The 12,275-nt window shown below is 31.4% G+C and overlaps 1 protein-coding gene across 2 annotated transcripts in view; it reads right to left on the bottom strand.

The window, feature by feature from the left end:
* The window catches only part of cfap36 (cilia and flagella associated protein 36), a 76,207-nt gene extending 73,699 nt beyond the window's left edge, over positions 1-2,508 (bottom strand). The window contains exons 1-3 of one of the 2 annotated variants that reach the window (XM_052089669.1): positions 2,245-2,508; positions 1,371-1,435; positions 1,191-1,289 (exon numbers count right to left, since the gene is read on the bottom strand). In XM_052089669.1, the coding sequence (XP_051945629.1) occupies positions 1,191-1,289; positions 1,371-1,435; positions 2,245-2,347 (267 nt within the window). In that variant the 5' untranslated portion in view covers positions 2,348-2,508. The remainder of the gene's footprint in view (positions 1-1,190; positions 1,290-1,370; positions 1,436-2,244) is intronic. The other variant, XM_052089670.1, reaches the window with a different exon arrangement.
* Between the last annotated feature and the right edge of the window lie 9,767 nt (positions 2,509-12,275).

Here is a 12,275-nt window from a genome sequence, read left to right as displayed (position 1 = left end):
TGTATGTGTATTCTATATTGTGTGTATTGTTTACTGTACATTGTATATTGTGTTGTGTAAGTATGTGTACATTTGTTATGTAAATTGTGTTGTGTAAATATGTTGTTTATTGTAATTGGTACCGCTATGTTATTCGGAACTGCACACAAGACTTTCACCTACTGTTGCACTTGTGTACACAGTAGTGTGACAATAAAGTGATTTGATCATAGAGCTATCGCACGTCTTCAAATGGCTTTGAATAAAATGCACGAGTCATATGAACTACTTTAATGGTGTTTTTATTGTTCTATGATATCACTTTTGGAGCTTGACTGTAACGAACATGACTAACACACAGTATTGGATTTGGATCGGGCTCGTCTGACCGATACTCGATCCGTCTAAAAGCTTCAGTATGGGATCGGTGCATCCCTAATATATATATTTGTATATATATAGGCCGTTGACTTTGCTGTATCAGCGTTGGGTTTCTAGGTCTGTGAGCATTAAAGACTGTCAGCAGTCCAGGTAAATCTCCCATCTGAACTGGCCTGTCCTCTGTCTCACTAACCTAGTTAACTAATCTGTCAACTGTGTCACACTGACTCTGACTGTCTCAACACAGAAACTGAAATGATTTTCTTTGTCGTTCAGTCTGAAATCTGAATGTTTTTTTTTGAGTAGGTCATGGATTGATATTAAACAAGAAAGACAGGTGATGAGTGTTTTGATGTGTCAGTGGTTATGATGACTATGATGATTGATGAGTAGATTAAATTGTAGATTGTGATGTCCTGCTGTGTGTGCAGATTAACATAACATGATCAGTTGGCTTTTAACGAGCCTGATATCTGATCAGTGTAAACATGAAGGAGATCTGTGTTCCGAAACACACAGTTATATCTGATGCAGGCAAAAACAAAACAAACATGATCCACATCGAAATACCTGCTCTAATAATAAGTGAGCCAATGTACGGCACAATAATCTAAGAGCAAGAGTATCTAAACCGCTCTAAAACCCATCAGTAACCCAGCAGTGACGTTCACACACTCCCAGAGACACGACTGCATGATTTCATGACATATCAACACAGGAAGACTGCAAATATGTTTCTATGTTTCAATAAACAAATTAAAAACAACCATTCCCGTGGATCTGGATTGTTCAGGGTCAGACACACATACACACAGAGCACAAGGTCTTACCTGTAAACTTTTAGTCTTTGTAAAAGACGAGCAGGCATGCACAAACTGCTGTTCATTAATGCCCACCTCCTGCATGTGGTTCTCCAGTAACTGCTCCACCTCAACATTCAAAACAACTGTTAGAAAACAACACTCTTGTTCAACTGAATTCAATTAAAACTGAAAACTTTCAGATCTCACCAGCTGTTTGTATTGTTGATGAATCTCAGTGTAGGTCAGTTTATTCTCATCTTCATCATCAAACACTGAAACCACATTAAACATTCATATATAAATAATCTTTAACTTGAGCATTTATAAACTTTAAGCATTTTAAAACATTACAACACTTGCAGCATTGCAAATCTGTTATTCAGTCATAATCATTTAAACTATCAAATGGAAATAAATGTAAATGTATTATACCATGAGTAAATGAACATTTACAGAGCTGAACTCCTGCATTATAAGTTAGCCTGTTGCTATTATTACATTAATGATGGTTTTGTTTATACCCGAGCAGTTGTTGTCCATGAAGCGTGAGAGTGGGATGATAGTATTAATATAATGTTGTTATATTGTGTAGTTTGTGTACCTGAGCAGTTGTTGTCCATGAAGCGTGACAGTGGGATGATAGTATTAATATAATGTTGTTATATTGTGTAGTTTGTGTACCTGAGCAGTTGTTGTCCATGAAGCGTGAGAGTGGGATGATAGTATTAATATAATGTTGTTATATTGTGTAGTTTGTGTACCTGAGCAGTTGTTGTCCATGAAGCGTGTGAGTGGGATGATAGTATTAATATAATGTTGTTATATTGTGTAGTTTGTGTACCTGAGCAGTTGTTGTCCATGAAGCGTGAGAGTGGGATGATAGTATTAATATAATGTTGTTATATTGTGTAGTTTGTGTACCTGAGCAGTTGTTGTCCATGAAGCGTGTGAGTGGGATGATAGTATTAATATAATGTTGTTATATTGTGTAGTTTGTGTACCTGAGCAGTTGTTGTCCATGAAGCGTGTGAGTGGGATGATAGTATTAATATAATGTTGTTATATTGTGTAGTTTGTGTACCTGAGCAGTTGTTTTCCATGAAGTGTGTGAGTGGGATGATCCAGTCTGGGCTGCTCAGATAACCCGCGATGCTCTCGAGCACCCACTCGCTGTCATCCGCCATCACGAGCCGACAATCTCACACAGATATCACATTACTGACAGAATCATTCATTACTGTACGTATGATTTCAGCACGTCAGAGATAAAGCTGTGTTAAAAACAAACGCGATCGGGAGTCTGGCGCCAATCCGGATGTGTGTAACATAATCTGCTGCCATAGCATCCGATGACGTCACGGCTGGTGTCAGAACCCTCGGGCACGCGCATCTTAAAGAGCGTGCGTAACAAATAAAATATAATTTAAAAATATTTACCTGGTAGAAGTATGAAATCTAAAGGTTTGCTCTCTGAGTTTAAAAGTTTAAGGTTCACCATGTGTGCTTTGAATTATCCAGTAATTAGCTAATGTTTAATTCAAGTATTTCTAGCAAGTCAGTACACTGTCATGCGTCTTTGGAACGCTCTCGGGAGGCTATTTCCAGTCATGCCAGTGCAGCTCCTATCTACTTGAATAGAGGAAGACCAAAATCTCCTAAACGGTTGGTCAAGATTACAATCAAAAACATATTTCAAATCAACAATAAAATCTGACAATTCTGGTGTCTTAAATTGTGCTTCTTTCCTCATATTATGCAAAAAGAAATATTGTATAGCTAATGTTCATGCGTTTTCTAGAGCTCATTGACAGGTGATGTGTGTATCTAAAAGGTGATTGGCTCTTTTAACTGTAAGACTTTCTTTCTACATTCATCTCACATTACTTTCAATAAGTGGCCCATCTCTGCAAAATAATCTCTGGTTAAACTCATCTGGAATGGCAGTAGCGGAATGTAGCCTATCCACCTTTTTCCTGGGTGTCTCACTGGAGAAACGAATTTGGGTGTGACTTCCACTGGAAATCGTTCTATAGCTTTGCATAGCTCTGGCTGCAGTCATTTTAGACACTGTTTACTGCTGGTAATAAGACGATCCGATCGCAAATGGACAGCAATAAATATAGTTGTAAACGGGATGTAAAACTTTTTGTGATTGAATCACAAAAACACATATAGAAGTAGTCAAAAACAACATCGCATTTGAGGTTTTAAAACGCCGTCCTGATATGTCCCGGACGGCAGCGAAGCACCACCTCTCACCAGTCAATCACCCGCCGAACAAAAGTTTAAACTTGTGTGCGGATTTAAAAGAAAATACCCGTCCCATCGGACAACTTGAAAAAGCGATTACATACCCAAGAATGAGAACTTCACGACTCATTCTCAGTGTGTCTGTCTGCCAGGGGCGTCGGACTGGGGGGGTAAAGGGTACCGAGTACCCAGGGCCCGAGGCAGGGGGGGCCCCTTAGAAGTCAGTTTTCTATACATACATATTTGGTACGGGGGCCCAGCAAGATGGTTTGTACCCAGGGCCCAAAATTTGGTGCTACGCCCCTGCTGATATCAGGTGGCAAGATGACAAGCACACACATCTGAAGCTGAACTAACACAGGTTCTCCACTAAAAACAATGGATCATTTTGCTTGAAATGTTGCGTTTGTGCTAAGATTAAATGTCAACTGCATCTGGGAGAAACAGCACATCATTCAGTAGCACGCTGGTATAGTGACTGATGTATGTCCATATGAAATCATACACACTCTCCTCAAAATCCCAACACCGCAACGAAAAAATGAATGGATGTACATTGTAACAACATCTGTATTTACTTGACAACAGAAGTAATGCCCATATTTCTCAATAAGCAGCACGTGACATTGGAAAAAGGTGGATATGATAATAATGTCACCTGCTGTTAATAATAATGACACTTAGTGTACAATTTGCTGCCATACTTTTTTAAATCAATAAAGGCATTAATCCAAGGCCGTTTCTGAGCATATGGGGCCCAAAGTAAAATCCTACTTTGATGCTCACCACAAATGGGGATTTTTGTCTCACTTCAGATATCTTCACCTTAACTTTATGAGATAGAAACAACAGTGGTATTATTTTGAGATACTACGTTGACCTGATTTTCAGTTTAGCCTATTGTACAACTTTTTTAATAATTTATTTGGGGGGAGTCACGTGGCACCATGTGAGAGTCGGACGTGTGAATTCACAGCTCTACACACTTTGCTAGTTTTTAATTATTTTTATGTCATAAACCAGTGAGATTCGATACACCCTTCTACATATCTGTTCTTTGAAGTTAACATGTCAAAGAATTAAAAATCCTCAAGCTCTGGAGATAGAAAGACACCTACCTACTCAAGCTGATACCCCAGACAGGCCTGCAGACCAGGAACTCAATTTGGACTGTGCGGCAGGAAATCCAGCAGCAACTGTCCAGCATGTTTGTAATGCTGGCGAAGGTCGTAGTGGACCTGTAGGATCTTGCGGTAATACGTCGATCATTTAAGGTGATGGAGGCAAAATTCTCTGAATTGGTTACAAGAATGGGGGATGTCGGGAAACGGATCGATTATCTGGAGTCATCGGAGAGGGAATTAGCTGCTAATCCACTAGTGTCCAAAGCAGATTTGCAGCGCATTTATGATAAGCTGGGAGACTTTGAGAATCATAATTGGCGAAACAACGTCCGAATTACTGGAATTCCTGAGCATGAATAAGGTCAAGATATGGTGAAATTCCTAGAGGAGCTCTTCCCAAGTTTGCTGGACATAACAGGCCATTAGCTGGAAATCGAGCGAGCTCACAGAGTGCCGGTTCGGAGATCTGCTGGGGGAGATAAATTCTGGCCAAATTTCTGAGATCATCCAATAAAGATATCATTTTACGTGAGGCGAGGAGCAAAGGAAGGCTTTCTTTGAAAAAACACAGCATTTTCTTGTTCCCAGACTTTGCGAATTCGACAAGAGAGAAATGTGATCGATTCAAGGAATGCAAGAAACTCTTACATCAATGGAAGATTGCATTTGCACTTATGATCCCGACCAAATTGAGAAGTTACTAATATTTACATGCCCACAGCAAGCATTGTCTTTCATAGAGACAATGGGGTGAGTAAGCCATTTGGAGTTTTTCATGTGGCCCCCAAGTGAGCTTGAACTTCTGAACATACACAGTCGTCTGAGGAAGATGGGCACCATTTTGTTTCTTTTTGTATTGGTTCCGCCTAGTTGCTGGAGTTTGTTTTGTGTAGTAACAATCCTTCAAGAAATTCTTGCTTCAACAGAGTATCTCTTTCCCACTGATGTTTCTGGCCAAATTGAGAATAGATACTAAAGATGGCCACAAAATATTTACATGCCCACAACAAGCAATGTCTTTAATAAAATCAATGGACTGAGGAAGTCATGGTGTGTTTCTCACGTGCCTCCAAGTGAACTTGTCTTGCTGAACATACACTTGAACGTCCGAGGAAGCTGGGTGCCTTTCTTGTTTCTTTTTGTGCTTGTTCCGCCTAGCGGCTAGCATTTGATTTGTGGAATAAAACTCCTTTGGGACAGTTGTGGATGAATCTGCTCGTTCTTTGTGCTTATGCCTTGTCATGTTTAGATGTGTTTTTGTTCATGTCTTGATTCCATGTCTTTTATTTTGAAAAGTTTAGTCCCTGTTCATGTGTCTTGTTTTCATTGGTTTGTTGTTTAATTATCTTGTTTAGAGTTCTGTTTGTTCATTGGGTTATGTTCCCCCATGTCATGTGTTTAAGCCCTCATGTTGCCATTTTCCATTGTGGAGTATTGTTAATGTAACACTGTTGTTTTGGTCAAGTCATAGTCAAGTTTTAGTCTAGTCATGTTTCGTTTATGTCAAGTCTAGTCTAGTCATTCATGGTTTTGTTTTGTCTTTATGGAGTGTATGGAGTGGTGGTAGCATAGTGGGCTAAAGGACATAACTGGTAATCAGAAGGTTGCTGGTTCGATCCCCACAGCCACCACCATTGTGTCCTTGAGCAAGGCACTTAATCCAGGTTGCTCCGGGGGGATTGTCCCTGTAATAAGTGCACTTTAAGTCGCTTTGGATAAAAGCATCTGCCAAATGTAAAAATGTAAATGTAAATCTTTATGTCTTCATCATTGTCCTTGCCAGCAACGTTGCATGCCTCCTATTGGCTAGAGTTTGTTTTGTGGAGTGCTTTTTGCAGGACATTGGAAGGTTTAGGTCATCTGCTGCATTCATGAACAGCCGGCTCACTGAACATTTGTTTGACTGTCCAAGGAAACTTTTTTGTTTGTTTGTTTGTTTGTTTTTTGTGAGTGCTGGTTCTGCTAGAGGCTGGAGTTTTTTTGTGGAGGAACACAGCTTCGATACAGTTTTGTGAATGAATCTACATGTTCTTTGTGTTTATTCTGCCTATTGGCTGGGTTTGTTTTACAAAGTATGTTCTGTTATGTAATTTTGCCTCACTGTGGACAGGTGGGCTTCATTACATTTATCGATGATTGGGAAGGTTAATGTTATTAAAATTAATTGTATTCCAAAATTCACCTGCTAAAATCTGTCCTTGTAGATGTCCCCCTCCCTTTTTTCAGGCAATTTGATAGCATAGTGAAGTCCTTCATTTGGAATGGTAAACGTACCAGATTACATTTCAATAAGTTACATAGGCCGATTGACAAATATGGTTCAACATTTTGGGATTCACAGATCTCAGTTATTTAGGTATTTACAGCTGCACCACATGCTCTGTATTGTTTTTGGGAGTAGCACACACCCCCTAAAGCAGCAGATACTCTGGGAGAGGTGATTACTGCTTTTGGAAAAGGTCATGAGGCATCAGTGTATTACTCCCTGCTAATTCAGAGTCTGAGGGATGGAGCTTCAACTTCTCTCAAGATGTTATGGGAGAATGATTTAAACATGGTATTGGAGGATGGAAAATCTACATCCTAATTTGGATGTAGATTAGGGCTGAAGCGATTAGTCAAAATTATCGACAACAAAAATGTATCTCATTTAAAGTAACATGAGATCACATTAAACCGTAATGATGATTAGATGAGAATGATGAGAGCAGCTTGCACTGAGTTACACAGATCACCGTCCAGATGCAATCTAAACTTTCAAAACAGCTTCAGGTGATGTAGCTCCCAAAGTACAAGAGAATTATACAAAAATAGCAAAAAAGTCCATTCAGAAGCACTCATTGCGGAATAAGTGGAGCCGGAGGTCTTTAAAGGATATACCCCAGCGTTAAATCTTTAAAGCAGTTTTTTTTAATGCGTTATAGCTTTATTACAGTTCAGATCATGTAAATAACTACAAACTCCGAAACTGGCATTTCTCTGTGCAGTCAGCGCCTCTTCTATCAGTTGTGTGAATGTCCCGATCTAAGGGGGAGAGATTGAAACTGCATCCTGCTGATGCACACTCTGTCACGGGGATGCTCATCCCCACTGGACACAACTAAGTAACATGCAATCTGGCTTGACTAAACTTTGGCAAAACAACAAGGTTATACATACAATACCTGACAACAGACAAAGGCAAACATGATGGTTTAAATACACAAGACATGGGTAACCAAGGCCAATGAACAAAAAGAACTCTAAAACAAGATAACAAGACAGTTAACTAAAACCAATGACAAAATAGAACTGAATCAAAGTAATAAAACAATGAACCAATGAAAACCAGGCACATGAACAAGGGAAAACAGGATATCACAAGACTAGGTAACAGGAACTTAACAGGAATTTCAAAATAAAAGTACACAAACAAAAGTCAACTGAGAATATATCACAACAAAATACTCTTATATACAAAATACTCTTATATACAAAATACACTTATATTCAAAATACACTTATATACAAAATACACTTAAATATAAAATACACTTATATACAAAACACACTTATATTCAAAATACACTTATATACAAAATACACTTATATACAAAATACTCTTATATACAAAATACACTTATATTCAAAATACTTATATACAAAATACACTTAAATATAAAATACACTTATATACAAAATACACTTATATTCAAAATACACTTATATACAAAATACACTTAAATATAAAATACACTTATATACAAAACACACTTATATTCAAAATACACTTATATACAAAATACACTTAAATATAAAATACTCTTATATACAAAATACACTTATATTCAAAATACACTTATATACAAAATACACTTATATACAAAATACTCTTATATACAAAATACACTTATACACAAAATACTCTTATATTCAAAAATACACTTATACACAAAATACTCTTATATTCAAAATACTTATATACAAAATACACTTAAATATAAAATACACTTATATACAAAACACACTTATATTCAAAATACACTTATATACAAAATACACTTAAATATAAAATACTCTTATATACAAAATACACTTATATTCAAAATACACTTATATACAAAATACTCTTATATACAAAATACTCTTATATACAAAATACACTTATATTCAAAATACTTATATACAAAATACACTTAAATATAAAATACACTTATATACAAAATACACTTATATTCAAAATACACTTATATACAAAATACACTTAAATATAAAATACACTTATATACAAAACACACTTATATTCAAAATACACTTATATACAAAATACACTTAAATATAAAATACTCTTATATACAAAATACACTTATATTCAAAATACACTTATATACAAAATACACTTATATACAAAATACTCTTATATACAAAATACACTTATACACAAAATACTCTTATATTCAAAATACACTTATACACAAAATACTCTTATATTCAAAATACTTATATACAAAATACACTTAAATATAAAATACACTTATATACAAAATACGCTTATATTCAAAATACACTTATATACAAAATACACTTATATTCAAAATACACTTATATACAAAATACACTTAAATATAAAATACTCTTATATACAAAATACACTTATATTCAAAATACACTTATATACAAAATACACTTAAATATAAAATACACTTATATACAAAACACACTTATATTCAAAATACACTTATATACAAAATACACTTATATACAAAATACTCTTATATACAAAATACACTTATACACAAAATACTCTTATATTCAAAATACACTTATACACAAAATACTCTTATATTCAAAATACTTATATACAAAATACACTTAAATATAAAATACACTTATATACAAAATACGCTTATATTCAAAATACACTTTTATATATAAAATACACATATATAAAATACACTTATATACAAAATACACTTATATACAAAATACTCTTATATTCAAAATACACATATATATATAAAATACACTTATATAAATTACACTTATATTCAAAATACACTTATATATAAAATACACTTATACACAAAATACTCTTATATACAAAATACACTTATATACAAAATACTCTTATATACAAAATACTCTTATATACAAAATACTCTTATATTCAAAATACACTTATATACAAAATACACTTAAATATAAAATACACTTATATACAAAACACACTTATATTCAAAATACACTTATATACAAAATACACTTAAATATAAAATACTCTTATATACAAAATACACTTATATTCAAAATACACTTATATACAAAATACACTTATATACAAAATACTCTTATATACAAAATACACTTATACACAAAATACTCTTATATTCAAAATACACTTATACACAAAATACTCTTATATTCAAAATACTTATATACAAAATACACTTAAATATAAAATACACTTATATACAAAACACACTTATATTCAAAATACACTTATATACAAAATACACTTAAATATAAAATACTCTTATATACAAAATACACTTATATTCAAAATACACTTATATACAAAATACTCTTATATACAAAATACTCTTATATACAAAATACACTTATATACAAAATACTCTTATAATCAAAATATTCTTATATACAAAATACACTTATATACAAAATACTCTTATAATCAAAATACTCTTATATACAAAATACACTTATATACAAAATACTCTTATAATCAAAATACTCTTATATACAAAATACACTTATATACAAAATACTCTTATATTCAAAATACACTTATATATAAAATACACTTATATACAAAAATACTCTTATATTCAAAATACACTTATATATAAAATACACTTATATACAAAACACACTTATATTCAAAATACACATATATAAAATACACTTATATATAAAATACACTTAAATATAAAATACACTTATATACAAAATACACTTATATTCAAAATACACTTAGATATAAAATACATTTATATATAAAATACACTTATATTCAAAATACACTTATATACAAAATACAATTAAATATAAAATACACTTATATTCAAAATACACTTAGATATAAAATACACTTATATATAAAATACACTTATATTCAAAATACACTTATATATAAAATACACTTATATATAAAATACACTTATATACAAAATACACTTAAATATAAAATACACTTATATATAAAATACACTTATATTCAAAATACACTTATATACAAAATACACTTAAATATAAAATACACTTATATACAAAATACACTTATATATAAAATACACTTATATATAAAATACACTTATATATAAAATACACTTATATACAAAATACACTTAAATATAAAATACACTTATATACAAAATACACTTATATATAAAATACACTTATATATAAAATACACTTATATACAAAATACACTTATATATAAAATACACTTATATATAAAATACACTTATATATAAAATACACTTATATACAAAATACACTTAAATATAAAATACACTTATATACAAAATACACTTATATACAAATTACACTTATATACAAAATACTCTTATATATAAAATACACTTATATTCAAAATACACTTATATATAAAATACACTTATATACAAAATACACTTATATATAAAATACACTTATATATAAAATACACTTATATATAAAATACTCTTATATACAAAATACACTTATATACAAAATACTCTTATCTACAAAATACTCTTATATACAAAATGCACTTATATACAAAATACACTTATATACAAAATACTCTTATATTCAAAATACACTTATATACAAATACACTTATATTCAAAATACACTTATATACAAATACACTTATATTCAAAATACTCTTATATACAAAATGCACTTATATACAAATACACTTATATACAAAATACTCTTATATTCAAAATACACTTATATATAAAATACACTTATATACAAAATACTCTTATATTCAAAATACACTTATATATAAAATACACTTATATACAAAACACACTTATATTCAAAATACACATATATAAAATATAATTATATATAAAATACACTTATATACAAAATACTCTTATATTCAAAATACACTTATATATAAAATACACTTATATACAAAACACACTTATATTCAAAATACACATATATAAAATATAATTATATATAAAATACACTTGTATATAAAATACACTTATATTCAAAATACTCTTATATACAAATACACTTACATACAACATACTCTTATATACAAAATACACTTATATATAAAATACACTTATATACAAAACACACTTATATTCAAAATACACATATATAAAATACACATATATAAAATACACTTGTATATAAAATACACTTATATTCAAAATACTCTTATATACAAATACACTTACATACAACATACTCTTATATTCAAAATACACTTATATATAAAATACACTTATATACAAAACACACTTATATTCAAAATACACATATATAAAATACACCTATATAAAATACACTTGTATATAAAATACACTTATATTCAAAATACTCTTATATACAAATACACTTACATACAGCATACTCTTATATACAAAATACTCTTATATACAAAATACTCTTATATTCAAAAATACACTTATATATAAAATACACTTAAATATAAAATACACTTATATACAAAACACACTTATATTCAAAATACACATATATAAAATACACATATATAAAATACACTTGT

Source organism: Xyrauchen texanus, chromosome 24, assembly GCF_025860055.1.
Source record: "Xyrauchen texanus isolate HMW12.3.18 chromosome 24, RBS_HiC_50CHRs, whole genome shotgun sequence".
Classification (NCBI taxonomy): domain Eukaryota; kingdom Metazoa; phylum Chordata; class Actinopteri; order Cypriniformes; family Catostomidae; genus Xyrauchen; species Xyrauchen texanus.
Note: the sequence above shows the minus strand (reverse complement) of the source record. Positions and strands in the feature narration are given on the sequence as shown.